We start from the raw sequence: 15,390 nt of genomic DNA, 5'->3' as shown, positions 1-15,390 counted from the left end.
ACTCCGCTTAAATTCAAATTAGCCAAAGTGCTTTTCCAGGTGATGGCTTCGACACTAGGAGCGCACTAATTGCACAGGCAATTAAAACAGAGATTTGCTTCCCGAGTGGTGAGCAGGGTATCTGCCTGGGTCTTATTGCCGCTCGGAAAAAGGAAGGGATTGATGGAAGCCCACCAAAGCCAATGGTTAGAGAGAAGGGGTCCAGGGAGACCCGGAGGCCAGTCTCATGAACTTCCCCACTCTCCATACGTAGCTCTGGTTGCAATTACCCTCATAGGGGAATTCCTAGGACTCTCCTGGTGATTTTTTTTTTTTATGTGAACCATTTTAAAATTTTTATTAAATTCCCAGATGGCTCAGCAGATAAAGGATCTGCCTGCAACACAAGAGACACAGGTTTGATCCCTGAGCCAGGAAGATCCCCTGGAGAAGGAAATGGCAACCCACTCCAGTGCTCTTGCCTGGGAAATCCCATGGACAGAGGAGGCTGGCAAGCTACAGTCCATGGGGTCGCTAAGAGTCAGACATGTCTAAGTAAGAAGGCACATTACAATATTGCTTCTGTTTTATGTTTTGGTGTTTTGGCTACAAGACATGTACTTGGCTTCCAGATCAGGGATCGAACCCCATCCCCCCTGTATTGGAAGGGGAAGTCTTAAACTCTGGACCACCAGGGAAGCTCCTCTTCTGGTGGATTCTTCCTCACAGCCCTCAGATTCTCCCTCACAGCCCTCAGAAGGGAGCCAACACCTTGATCTCAGACTTCCAGTGTGTGAGACAATATGTTTCTATTGTGTAAGCCCAACCAGACTGTGGCCCTTGGTTGCAGCAGTTCTGGAAACTCATTCAAAGGCCCCACAACAGTTGGAGCTCCCACCTGCTGGGCAGGGAGAATGCTCTGGGATTCCCCAGGAAATGCCTCCGAGAGTTCAACCCTGATGGTGCTTGTCAGCCAGCCAGGACCAGCTGCCCTCAGTCAAAGCTGTTGCTCTTCCTGCACGCCCTCACCCTGAGCATCCTCACAGTCCCCAGCCAGAATATTTAACAAGACTTTCTCGATGGTTTTGAAGGAATAGACAAGACAGAGAATGGACAGTATTTGTTTCACTTGTGTTTAAAGAACACCTAGAGGTGCCAAGCACTGTCCTAGGCAGGAAGGCTGTAGAATAAACAAGACAGACAAGATCCCAGTTCATGTGAGTTATATTCCAGCGAGGGGAACTGGACAAGGGGAAAAAAAGGAATATATGGGACCGTCTCAATTATGAGGACCATGCTAAAAAATGAAATTAATGATACAGAGGGAGTAGTCAGAAAAGTCTCTCTGAGGGGCTGAGGTTTGAATCAAGACCTAAGTGACCTCATATGGGCTTCCCAGGTGGCTCGGTGGTAAAGAATCTGCCTGACAGACTCAGGTTCAATCCCCTGGAGAAGGAAATGGCAACCCACTCCAGTATTCTTGCCTGGGAAATCCCATAGACAGAGGAGCCTGGTGGGTTACAGTCCACGGGGTTGCCAAAGAGTCAGACACAACTTAGTGACTAAACACCAACGGCAAAGTGACCTCAGCCGTGTGAGGGTCTGGGAAGAGCATTCTCGGCAAAAGAAGCAGTCAGTGCAGAGCCCAGAGGTGAGAATACGCTTGAATGAGTCAGGAGTAGGAAAAAGGCAGTTCAGCTGGAGCACAATGAATAAGGGAAGAATGCTCCAAGGTGCCGCCTGAGAAGCAGGCAGGGCCTGACCATGCCGAGCCCTGTGGGCCACCTTGAAGTTCAGTTCAGTCACTCAGTCGTGTCCAACTCTTTGCGACCCCATGGACTGCAGCATGCCAGGCTTTCCTGTCCATCACCAACTAATGGTGTGCTACCATTAGGAACTTGTAGTAGGAAACAATGGAAAATTTTCAGCCGAAGTGCTTGATCTAATTTATGTTTCAAGTTGAGAGTCCACAGTCCCAGCCCCTCCCCAGGGCCTCCACTGGGCATCTGATTTTGCCTTGCCCCTGGCTTGCTGGAGTGTTGCAGAGGCCAGCCCAGCTCCCACTTGCCAGGGGGCCCTTCAGCTGGCCCTCCTGGAGGTCAGGCTCCAAGACCTAGGGGAGCAAACCATTTCACTCCACCCTAGTCCTAAGACACCCCCCTTCTCCAGTTCTCATTCCCAGGACTGATCTCTTTGGGGATCACTGACATTGGAAATGTCCAGTCCCTTCAGAAGAAACACCGCTGCCTGCCCACAGGGCATAGACCCTAAGGCCCCAAAAAATGCAGCAAAGAAAACCACAGTTTACCGTTTCCAAAAAACTACAGTCTACCATTTCCAAGGTCTTTAGTTGTGAAGAGCAGTAGGTAAATAGGAGACTCAACATGGAACCTAAGTGATTTTTTTTTTTTTTTTTTGCTCCAGTTCCATTCAGACCACACCCCTAAGCCCCACCCAGTCGTTTGCCAGCCTCTCTTCCCCCACACTCCTCCCCATCCCCAGAAAGATTGAGGGATGTGAGATTTAGGGACCTGCAGTCCAGAGTATTCCTCCCACATGCCCCTCTACTCAAGCTCCTCTCTCCACACAATTTCTGGAGAAATTACACACACAGCACGTGCAGAATGCACGGTTTCCCACATGCTAAACCCACACTGAGTAAGGAAACATTTCTCAGAAAAATAAGCTGCAGAGGCATAAATCTGCTAAGAGATTCACCCAATTTACATCCCTAAACAGAACACTTCTCACTCTGCAGCAGCTGCGCTCAGACCGATTCACAACGTCCCATCTTCCAAAAGAACAATCGGTGGAGACTTGCCTGGCATTTACAAAGTAAAACAGTCCACTTGAGGTTTTCCCAGAACAAATGGCTGGTCCACTCCAAAGTTAAATTCAAGTCTCAAAGTCAAGACCTATTTAGAACTTTTCAAGTGACAGTTTGTCAAGACAGCACCTTCTTACCCTGTAAGTTGTTTTATGCTGTTTCTGCTCAAATAAGCCTGCCAGAATGACCAGTCCTGGGAGAGAGAACCAGCCCCCCACAGTTGAGGGAGAGACACCAACGCCAGAGGTCTTTTCATTACTGTGGAGTTCTTGGAACTCCAGGGAGCAGGCATGGGGGTGCCAGATTGTTAGATCTCAGGGAGAATTGTGCAAGCACCATTAAGTCAACCCAGGGCGTGGACACCTAATTTTGTACCAGTCCCCAAACTGTACACTTCCACATGCATTGTCCCATCTTTACAACTAGAAAAGCAGTATTGTTAGCCCATCTTACAGATGTGACCATCAAGGCCTAGCCAGATGAAGACTTGCCTATGGTCCCATTACATTTAGAATTAGAAGTGGGGATCAAACTGAGACCTGACTCCAAAGCTGACTGATTTCCACTATATCACATCCCCTCTCGCTGTGCAAACCTTTCAGCATGTCTATGCAAGTAAATCCAAGGGAAGACATCTTATACTTCAAAATCTTGCAACCAGTCCTCTGATTTGTTGCTTGGTGATCAACTATGAAATTACACTCCTTCATCTCAATCGGGTGCCATCTCTGATTTCCTCCTTCCAGGAATTCCCTTAATCTCAGGCTTATGATACTAACTAGTTCATTTTTGAATTTCTAGAACACCACTAGAACTCCTGAATGGGATTGGGGGACGTGTAAAGTGTATTGATGTCTAACTACCAAATAAAACTCTCCAGCCTGCCCATGGAATCTGTCATGGCCAACCTGGCAGACCAAAAGCTAAGGGGCATCGCCTGGGGTTCGCGCAAACAAAAGGCAGAGGGTGAGATGTGGGCTGTCACTGCAGAGCCTATTCGAGTTCAAGGTGCACGGCAAGTACACATTATCCTGTGTGATATCGGTGATGTCTTTTTTTTTTTAAGAGATTGATGCCCCCAAGAACCTGCGGGTTGGTTCCCGCACAGCAACCAGCCTTGACCTCGAGTGGGACAACAGTGAAGCAGAGGTTCAAGAGTACAAGGTTGAGTACAGCACTTTGGCGGGCGAGCAGTACCATGAGCTGCTGGTCCCTAAAAGCATCGGACCAACCAGCAGAGCCACACTCACCGGTGAGTAAGCCCTGGCTCCCGGGAGCACGGCAGTTCCTGAGCTCCTCCCAGCACTCTCCCCAGCCCTGCAAGCCCACATCCAACCACTGCCAAATCCCTCTGATTTAACCCACCAAGTACCTATGGCATGTATTTACTGTTCTCCATTGCACTGCCATCCCCTGGTCTAAGCTACTATCACTTCTTGTCTCCACCACTGCAATAACCCCCCATTCTCTCCTGGCCCCTCCACTGTCCTCTTCACTCCATCAGTGATCTTTTCAAAGTACATTTCTAACTATGCCATCCTATTGTGCATCCATCTCAAGGACTTCAGTTGCTTTTGTGATAAACTCCAAACCCTCCCATGGCCTTAGTTCCCCACCGTCTTCTCCAGTCTCCTCCATCTCCCATACCTCCTGGTGCTCCCAGTGTTCCAGGCCCACAGGCCTACTTGTTTTAGTTCCTCAAACACCCTCCTGCCCCAGGGCTTGGCACATGCCATTCCCTCTGCTTATCAGGCTCTCTCCCCCCACAACTCTCTTCACCTCATGATGGCAGCTTCCCTTCCAGCTCTCAGTTCACCTGTCACTTCTCTGGAACCCTGGCTGGTTCCCAGGTGAGGTCAGGTCATCCTGCCTGGCCTGGTAACCCCTCACCTCACAGCACTTCTCAAGGTATCCTTGTGCGCTTGTGGGTATGATTATTGGGTTGTTAATCTCCAGCTTAGACTGAAGCTCTGTGAAAGGGGGCTCACGTCTGGTTTTGATCACCATGATTCCCCAGCATCTAGACAACATCTAGCACTTACTAGGTCCTGGATAAGTGGAGAATGAATGGATAAATCTGGATAAGTGGAGAATGAATGGATAAATCTGGATAAGTGGAGAATGAATGGATAAATCTGGATAAGTGGAGAATGAATGGATAAATGCGTGCATGCATGAATGAGAGCAACTGCTCACAGGCTACAAGAAGCCAGTGATAAGCTGACAAATTAAGAGCCTGGTCATGCCTTCTGCATCCTGTAAAGAGTGTGAGTGAGGAGTTGTTGAAAGGTCTTACATAGGTGATGCAGTGCAGATCTGTACAGCTACAGTGGAAATCAGACAGGAGGAGGGCAAGGTCAGAGGCAGACAGTGGTCAGGAGGCTGTTTGGAGTCAAAGGGAGCGATAACAGTGGTGTGAACTAACACGATGCCCCAGGTCACCGTGATGCTTAGCTGAGGAGCATTCTGTGTCCCCATGTGGTTGTGGAGCCCAACTAGTGCTCTTCCTGGGCCTTAGACACACCCATCCAGGAAAACCTACCTGCTAGGCATTGCTGAAAGGTAGATGGCTGGAAATGGGGGTACAGTTTTTAGATGGAGACTGTGCAAAACAGCCATGGACCAGAGGCTGGTGGGGTGCTGACAGAGACTTTGTTTATCCTGTGTCTTGGCTTCTCGCAAAAGCATTTGTCATCTCGGTAGACCAGGGATCCACAGCAAAGAGTGCATAGAGTAAACAAGGGCAGGATAATCAAAGCTGTTTTCCTCCTGAACTGAAATCCCAGACCGCCTTGCCAAATGAGGCTAGTTAAAGTAAACATAATAAATGCTTTTTCCAGACAGACGCACTCCTGAAAACACAGAAAAGAGATGGAAAGATATGCTGACCAAGCAGGTTAATGGGGGTGAATTAAACATAGCAGGAACAGACCAGCTGGCATAGGGCCTTTCCAGAGAGCTGGAGACATGCACAAAAATTCAGCTAAACAAAAAAACCTGCAATGATACAAGAGGGAACTGGTTCTAGGCATAGCATATCCCTGCCCAGAGCCACAGGCTGCTTTGGCAATTAGCAGCTTTACCAAGATGATGGCTTGATGTTCGGCTGGAGGATACACTATAAAATCACGGGATATAGACAAGAACTCACTCACATCCTAGCTATTATTTCCCATTAGTGGAAAAAAAGAAGATCCTACATTCATTGGTCATCTGTTATTCCAGGGACCTTCACATAGTTTTAGCTTATTTCATCTTCACAACAACAAGACTCATGAGGGACATGGGAACAAAAATATTGCCTGCCATATCAGTCAACTAAGGTGCCACAGCTGTCAGCCATCACATTACAGCCGCCCCAGTCATCATCCCCATTTTACAGATAAGGAAACTGAGGCTCAGAGAGTTTGGAAGCTTGCCCGTGTCCCCAAAACTAGCAAGGCAGCCATGAAAGGCAGTTGTGACGCCTAGTCAAAAGCTCCCATCCATTTTCACAGCTGCTCTTACTAAAGAAGCAACAGTGAAGGAAGGGTCAAAATTTAAATGTTGCAGACTTCCAAGGAATGGGAAGATTATTATCAAGGAGTGAGCTCAGAGATGTTGGTTTTTTTATTTGAGTTGGGCTTATGAAATAAAACTATAAATATATATTACATATAATTATCCCAGGGAGCTCACTGCTGGGAAGATTTATAAAGGCAAATAGCCTTATGTGATTTAAAAAGGGATTATAGGCATGTAAGGAAATCAAGTATGTCTGTACTTGCTGAGATACCGATTATAAGGATCACTGGCGCTCTTACTGTGGTGTCTAGGGAAAGAGAAGGAAGGACCCTGCTGGAGGCAAGGCAAAAAGAGGGAGAAGTTTGATCCCAGCTCTTAATAGTTCTGTTTTCTCCCTCATTGTGCTACCTGGATGCTAAAAAGGAGAGTTTTTCAGCTCCCAAGACTTGTTTTGGGATTTTTGTTGTTGTTGTTGTTCAATTTGTTTGTTTTTGGTTCCCAGCAAGTTATTTGCTTGTATATATAAAACAGGACTCTGGGCTCAGTGGGAAGGACAATTCCAGGCTCATCTGAAACAATTCCTCCCTGGCCAGAAAGCACAGGAAGGACTAGAAACTTCAGCGCTGCTATCCCTACCCTCCCTATCCCTTAGTAAAAAATAACTGCAACCATAACAGAAGGTACCATCTCTCCTGCCCCATTTTATTTGAATGCTCAGTTGCATGGGATACATTAAGAGCCGAGACTCTAAACTGTGTGTGTGTGTGTGTGTGTTAGTTGCACAGTCACATCCAGCTCTTTGCAATTCCATGGACTGTAGCCCACCAGGCTCCTCTGTCCATGGGATTCTCCAGCCAAGAATATTGGAGTGGGTAGCCATTCCCTTCTCCAGGGGATCTTCCCAATCCAGGGACTGAACCCAGGTCTCCTACATTGCAGGCAAATTCTTTCCCATCTCAGCCACCAGGGAGGTCCTAAGACTCTATATCTAGGCTCAACTACATCCTGTGTGGTTTGGAGCCATTGACATGACCTTTCTAAGCCTCTGTTTCATCATATGTAAAAAGGGACTGTTGCCACCTGCCTCATAGCATTTGATGGGGCTTTAGTGAGATCATGAACTTAATAAATTTAAGGCCATTCTTCTAACATAGCAAAGTATTCAATACTCAGATGATGACAATGATGATGATGAATAAAGAGGCAGAGGAGGAGGTCTATGAGCTAAGAGATGGTTTGGAATGACACCCTGTATAAGTATGGCACAGAGCAGATGCCCAGCTTCTTAAAGTGGGGTGTGTGGGGGGACCTGTGGCAATGGGCAGAGCCCTCTCCCCCTAGACCTATAGAATCAGAGTCTGCATTTTAAAAGCTCCTTGGGGACCTGTGTGCACATTAATGGGCAAGAAGCACCCAGTTTGAGCATGGCTTCTTTTTTAGATTACCAGGTTTTCATCACTGCCTTTTTATGTTTTATTCATTTTTATTGGAGTATAGTTGCTTTACAATGTTGTGTTACTTTCTACTGCATAGCAAAGTGAACCAGCTTTATGTAAAGGAATGGAAAGAATATGTGGTGCATATAACAATGGACTATTACTCAGCCATAAAAAGGAATACCTAGAGCGTGGCTTTTGAAATCGCCCACTTAGGCTTGAGACCAACTTCATTGATGTGTGTCTTTGGCAAATTGCTTCAATTTCTGTGTTTCTGCTTCCGGGCCCGAAGGACATCAGCTCTACCTCACAGGTTGTTTTGAGGATTCAATGAAATCATATTTATTTATGTATCTCAACACTGGCACATAACAAACATTCAGTAGCCATTTAACCTTTTATCATTTTTAATCCCTACAAAGCTCAGCCTGGGTCCCTGGCAACCTGGCCTCTCCCAGGCACAAACTCACATGCCCTTTATTCTCAGAGTTAGATGACTCCAAGCCCCTCAGGTTCTATGGCACCTGTATTGGATATTCTTTGAAGAAGCCCTTGTCTCTGCAGTCACCTCTTACCCCTTTACTGTGGAACACAGGCCTTTCCTGACTCCAGGGCTCAGAGTCACACTGAGAGCTCACAGCACCTCCCCACCCCACCTCCCCCATCATATAACCCACCCTACCCTTTGCAATGCAGAGGCCAGGCTGGGGCACAGAATACCAAACCTTTCTTCTCCAATGGTCTCTCTAGGCAATACCCAGCAAATTCCCTCTGGAGTATGGATTTGTTTCTCAACAACAGACTCCATGTCTCCAGTGATTTTCCTCTCTGCTCTGGTAGCTTCTATGTCTTTAATGATAAGTCTTTTTTTGTAGGCTCAGCCTCTCAGCCTGTGGGGCTTCCCAGGTGGCACTAGTGATAAAGAACTCTCCTGCCAATGCAGGAGACATAAGAAATGGGGGTTCAATCCCTGGGTTGGGAAGACCCCCTGAAGGACGGCATGGCAACCCACTCTAGTATTCTTGCCTAGAGAATCCCATGGACAGAGGAGCCAGGCTACAGTCTGTAGGGTCGCAGAGTTGAACACAACTGAGGCTACTTAGCACTCACGCACTCAGCCTGGACTGTGTCTGCTTGGCCTGTGTTCCATACCTGGAGTCCCAAAGGGGTCCCCGAGTGTTATATACCATTACAGGCTCACCACTCACTGACTTCCCTCTAGGTTAGAACTGGCAGCTGGTGCCAGGGACTGGCACCACCACTGTTTCCTGAAAAGCAGTGACAAACCATAAACCATGCAGAAAACTCCTAGTGGAGGGAGAGTGGCAGGAAGTGAGGAAGTGGAGGTGGGGGAAGGAAGGAGATCCTCATTGTTTGACTGGACTTTGGTTAAAAAAACAAAACAACAACAATAAAACCCTGCCTGAGATTGATGCAGGTTATAAACACTGCTCTGGCCTGTGTCTGAAGGGACTCTACTACCCTGCCCTCTGAAAATCCTGTGGCTGCAGTGTTCTGTGGACAGGGGAACCGGGTGTCTTCAGCCATGAAGAGTCTTGCCTGGTCCCCCTCAGGAACACGGAGCCCACATTTGAGGACCCCTGTGGTCAAGAGAAGGGCAAAAGGAGCTGGCCCCTAGGGCCATGTGAGCCCTAGGCTGTAACCCAGCTCCAGGGACCTGGCTATCACCTCTTCTCCATGGGGCAGCCCCTGAACATCTCTTGATGACACCTCCTCACCAGCTGCCTCTGCATGGCAACCACCTGGAACTCCAGTCCACAAACTGCTAATCAGAAAAATCATCCACAGGGTTAGGAAATCCAGGGGCGTGGAGATTCCTACAGATCTCATGGTGTAACACGGGACCGCAAGAAAACAAAGACCTGCAGCCAGCCACACACGACGTCCACACACACGCACACTAGCACAAGGCTGATGTCTACAAGCATGCCCCGGTCAGGCCCTGCGAGTTGCCACCCTCCAGGCTTCTGGTAGCTGGGGAAAGGAAAGCGAGGCCTCGACCAGAGCCCACTTTGTTCCCTTGGGGCCCCAGTGGAGGTCTCGTGGTGAGAAGAGGGGCTCCTAGAGGTGCTTGTCCACAGGAGGACTTTCCATGGAGAAACCCGAGACCCCCTTAAAGGAGTCCAGCTGGCAAATCAGTGCTGATGGAGGCACTTGATGTTCACTTCATCCTGCCTGCACTCCCTGACATGCCAGGCCACAAGCCCCAGACCCAGTGCCAGACCTTCAACACCCTGCAGGCTCTTCTAGGGAGGAGGAGCTGGGCAATGGGCCTGGGGCCGGGGCCAGATGGTGCTCAACCTGCTTTGGGCGAAGTCACAGTGACCCCAAGTGGTCACTTTGGTAAGGCACCCTCTGAGCATAGCACCACCTGCCAGGGCCTGCAGAGACCCAAACAGAAGAAAGGACAGAAAGAGTGGAGGCTTCCACACCATCCTCACAGCTGTTGCCTGCAGGCCTCTGCTCCCTATTTGCACTAAAGGGCTGATACAAGGGGACCAGGAGTCGAGCCAGCTGGGAATTTTTCTGTTTCTGCTTTGACTTCTTCAGCAGGGAATGCTTGTTTACAATAAAGACCCACAGGTGGGATGTTCCTATAGGACAGAGGGTGATGACCCATGTTCCTCATTAATCCCACTGGCAACAAAAAAGCTGTATATGAGAACAGTCCTTGGTGATGATTTTCTGTTTTAAACATAAGCTTGTAGGACCAGTCCCTTCCTTGAAGTCAGCATGGAGTCTTCTCTTGATGCTTGAACATCATCCACAGCCTCAAATCAGGGAGGTGTCCTCCAAAGCCTCTCTCATTCAGGGAACCCTGGAGAAGCATCTGCCATTCCCCTCAACAAGATCAGAAGGGGGAAGCCTGAGAGGTTAGACCCAGAACAGCAAAAAGTAGATTGTTGCCTACCTGGCATGATTTCAGGGGTTCCCAGAAGATCCTCTGTCTCCAAATATCCCCCCATCCATGAAACCATCTATGAAATTCCCTGCTGGAGATTTCCCTGTGAGAAGTCCCAAACTGGGTCCCTGGTTTTCATGAATTCTTTTACCAGATACACGTTTGCCTATGTTACTCCCTCAGCCGCAATGCCCTTTCCCCAACCAAATATCCCCTGATCATTCAAACTCAGCTCAGATATTCTCTCATAGAAGTCTTCCCAACATCACTGTTGGCCCTGCCATGCTGCTTCTCCGCATTATACATTTTTTTTCACTATACTACACACTGATTTAAAATATTTAAAAAATCAAGTCGCTTGACCCAGAGACCTAAGAGTATAGTGAGGAGACTAACGAGAAAACTAACAACATAATAGCATGGTTGTTGGAGAAGGCAGTGGCACCCCACTCCAGTACTCTTGCCTGGAAAATCCCGTGGATGGAGGAGCCTGGTAGGCTGCAGTCTGTGGGGTCACTAAGAGTCGGATACGACTGAGCGACTTCACTTTCACTTTTCACTTTCATGCGTTGGAGAAGGAAATGGCAACCCACTCCAGTGTTCTTGCCTGGAGAATCCCAGGGACGGGGGAGTCTGGTGGGCTGCCGTCTATGGGGTCGCACAGAGTCGGACACCACTGAAGCGACTTGGCAGCAGCAGCATGGTTGTTAGGAACACTAAGAGAGGAGCTGCAAACTCCCTGGGGACAGGGTCCTTGGTTTGCCCCTCCCTTAAAGGCAGGTGTCATTCTTTTCCTTTAAAGGTTTTGGTTTCACCATCTATGCATTTTTGGCTGTGCTGGGTCTTTGTTGCTGTGTGCGGGCGTTCTCCCATGCAGTGAGTGGGGCTGCTCCCTAGTAGCAGCACGCAGGCTTCCCCCTGCGGCGGCTTCTCTTGTTGTGGAGCACTGGCTCTGGGTGCGTGGGCTTCGGTAGTTGCGGTGCACAGGCTTAGCTGTGCTGTCTCAGTAGTTGTGGTACCTGGGACATGTTGGATCTTCCCGGGTCAGGGATCAAACCCACATCCCCTGTATTGGCAGGCGGATTCCTAACCACTGGACCACCAGGGAATTCCAAAGGCAGGCATCTTTTAAGTGCACTCAGTTCAGTCCAGTCCCTCAGGCATGTCAGACTCTTTGCGACCTCATGGACTGCAGCATACCAGGCTTCCCTGTCCATCACCAACTCCCAGAGCTTATGTCCATAGAGTTAGTGATGCCATCCAACCATCTCATCCTTTGTCATCCCCTTCTCCTCCTGCCTTCAGTCTTTCCCAGCATCAGGGTCTTTTCAAATGAGTCAGCTCTTTGCATCAGGTGGCCAAAATATTGGAGTTTCAAGTTCAGCATCAGTCCTGCCAATGAATTTTCTGGCCTGATTTCCTTTAAGATGGACTGGTTGGATCTCCTTGCAGTGCAAGGGACTCTCAAGAGTCTTCTCCAACACCACAGTCCAAAAGCATCAATTCTTCAGCACTCAGCTTTCTTTATAGTCCAACTCTCACATCCATACCTGACTACTGGAAAAACCATAGCTTTGACTAGACAGACCTTTGTTGGAAAAGTAATGTCTCTGCTTTTGAATATGCTGTCTAGGTTGGTGATAGCTTTTCCTCCGAGGAGCAAGCGTCTTTTAATTTCATGGCTGCAGTCACCATCTACAGTGATTTTGGAGCCCCCCAAAATAAAGTCTCTCACTGTTTCCATTGTTTCCCAGTCTATTTGCCATGAACTGATGGGACCAGATGCCATGATCTTAGTTTTCTGAATGTTGAGTTTTAAGCCAACTTTTTCACTCTTCTCTTTCATCAAGAGGCTTTTTAGTTCTTCTTCACTTTCTGCCATAGGGTGGTGTCATCTGTATATCTGAGGTTATTGATATTTCTCCTGGCAATCTTGATTCCAGCTTGTGCTTTATCCAGCCCAGCATTTCTCATGATGTATTCTGCATATAAATTAAATAAGCAGAGTGACAATATACAGCCTTGACATACTCCTTTCCTGATTTGGAACCAGTCTGTTGTACCATTTTCACTTCTAACTGTGGCTTCTTGATCTACATACAGATTTCTCAGGAGGCAGGTCAGGTGGTCTGGTATTCCCACCTCTTTAAGAATTTTCCATAGTTTGTTGTGACCCACACAGTCAAAGGCTTTGGCGTAGTCAATAAAGCAGAAATAGATGTTTTTCTGGTATTCTCTTGCTTTTTTTATGATCTAACTGAAGTTGGCAATTTGATCTCTGGTTCCTCTGCCTTTTCTAAATCCAGTTTAAACATCTAGAAGTTCACAGTTCACGTACTGTTGAAGCCTGGCTTGGAGAATTTTGAGAATTACTTTGCTAGTGTGTGAGATAAGTGCAATTGTGAGGTAGTTTGAACATTCTTTGGTATCGCCTTTCTTTGGGATTAAAATGAAAACTGACCTTTTCCAGTCCTGTGGCCACTGCTGAGTTTTCCAAATTTGCTGGCATGTTGAGTGCAGCATTTTCACAGCATCATCTTTCAGGATTTGAAATAGCTCAACTGGAATTCCATCACCTCCACCAGCTTTGTTCGTAGTGATGCTTCAGCAAACTAAATCCCCAACCCATTTGGTAGGCTTGAACTTCACAGATACTCTGGAGATGAACACAGGGATTTAGAGATGGAAAGGTTCCATATTTCTGAATGCCCATGTGAACCTAACCAAGCCTGCAGACCCCAGGTGTCTTATTCATGCTTTTGCTGGAAAGACACAGCAATCTCAGTTTCTTAGGCCTCCTTCTCCCACTACTTTCCTGCCAGCAGCAGGAAGCATGAAGAACAGGTCTCCTAGACAGAGGGAAGTGAGTCATCCTGCCTTTATCACCCACCCACAGTCCTTGCAGTGCAGGTGAGAATCTGCTCATTGAGCTAGTTGGGCTCATTGAGCTCATAATTCGAGTTGCTGCTCTCTAGCTCTAATCTCTTCCTGTTCACCATGCCCCATCCTGCCCACTGGAGAATTCCATATCTGCGCCCCTCAACCTTTCCTAATCTTGGCTAGCTTTCAAGATTCAATTCAAGTCCCTTCTCTAGAAAGTCTTCTCTTGCTACTCCAGCCCAGCCCATGCTGATTTCATCCCCACTCTGAAACTGTTTTCTTAGCTTCCCATGGAGTGGTACCAAATCACCTTCAAATTCCAATTTGCTTACTCCATTTCCCTCTCCTAGCCTGTAAGACTCATAGGGACCATGCTATGATGTATCAGAAAGAACAGTGAACCTGGATTCCAAACCCTATTTCATTGTGTATTAGCATTGTGACCTTGGTTTGAGAAATGGACTTCTCCAGTCCTCTGTTTACCCATAAGCAATGCCCTCCCGGCAGAGTGGAAAACAAGATAACATGTATGAATCTCTAAGAAACTAGTCAATCAATAATGGACCTCTTGGCCACCAGGCACTCAAAGTTCTCGTTTGATTTTTATCCCTCCTTTATTCCCTCTCTTTCTTTTTTATTATTCTTGTATTACCCATCGCCTGCAGCTCACTGCTTGGCATATTCTTGTTATTCAGTCACTAAATCATATCCGGCTCTTTGAGACCCCCATGGACTGCAGCGCACCAGGCTTCTCTTTCCTTTACTATCTCCTGGAGTTTGCTTAAACTCATTGAGTTAAACTCTGTTGAGCCCATGATGCCAATCAACCATCTCATCCTCTGTCCTCCCCTTCTCCTCTCCTTCAGTCTTTCCCAGCATCAGGGCCTTTTCCAATGAGTCAGCTCTTTGCATCAGGTGACCAAAGTATTGAAGCTTCAGCTTTGGCATCAGTCCTTCCAATGAATATTCAAGGCATATATGGGTGGTCAACAAGTAATGAATTTCCTTTTCAGTACAAATTTCTTTTTATATCTTTAAGGACAAGGGTGATTCCATTCCCCTCACCCTTGTATCAAGTACACAACCCTGTGCCCAGTGCAAAGGAGACCTTCAGTCATGTTTGTTGAGTGCATGAACTGTGTGCTTTGCATGTTCAAAGAACAATGGATATGCAGGGAAAGAGTTGAGAGAAGTGTCATCCTCTGAGTTGAACCAATGAAGTTCTATAAGGGATGGAGAGTGGTGGTTTCCCACGGGATGAATTTTCTGAGCTATTGTTAAAAAGGGAGCAGAGCCATTCATATGCTGCTACTTGCAGGAGTTGGACAGAAAGATAAAGGGAGCATTGACAGAGAGCAATGGAGTCTTTAAAAAGTGAGAAATCCCTAGGAGTCTTCCAAGTGCTGATATATAAGTGTACCCTCTATGCCTTGGGTACGCATTTCCTTTTCCAGCAGAAAGTGTATTTTACCTGCTGGCAAAGAGCAACAATTCACTTGTAGCACAGGAAGAAAGCTGCTGAAAATCAAAGAAAAGCAGCAGGCAGGAGCCTATAAGCAAGTCCCACTTCCCCATCCCCTAGACAGAAAGCTAGGAAAGAGAGCACTTTAAATTCTACTCTGCACTTTTCTGGGAGAAGATGATTCCGTTGTAAATTATTGAACATTTCATTTAAGCTTCATAAATAAGAAACTCAGATGAAATCGGTACATGCTGGATCCGTTTGGCAACATATAATTTCTGTCTTCCTTCCTCAATCTGTCACCCTCCATCTACGTTGGAAAATTTCTACTTCGTTATAGGCAATTGAAGGTCTCAATCAGTTGTCTGAGAGTAGTTTA

At 47.3% G+C, this 15,390-nt stretch overlaps 1 protein-coding gene across 2 annotated transcripts in view; it reads left to right on the top strand.

Annotated features, from left to right (window-relative positions):
* TNR (tenascin R) overlaps positions 1-15,390 on the top strand; it is a 95,916-nt gene that overhangs the window by 24,255 nt on the left and 56,271 nt on the right. For both annotated transcript variants that reach the window (XM_069546122.1, XM_069546123.1), the window contains one exon: positions 3,873-4,058. In XM_069546122.1, coding sequence (XP_069402223.1) covers positions 3,873-4,058 — 186 coding nt within the window. The remainder of the gene's footprint in view (positions 1-3,872; positions 4,059-15,390) is intronic.

The sequence above is a fragment of the Ovis canadensis genome, chromosome 12 (assembly GCF_042477335.2).
Source record: "Ovis canadensis isolate MfBH-ARS-UI-01 breed Bighorn chromosome 12, ARS-UI_OviCan_v2, whole genome shotgun sequence".
In the NCBI taxonomy this organism is placed as follows: Eukaryota; Metazoa; Chordata; class Mammalia; order Artiodactyla; family Bovidae; genus Ovis; species Ovis canadensis.
This window is presented reverse-complemented; position numbering and strand designations above follow the sequence as displayed.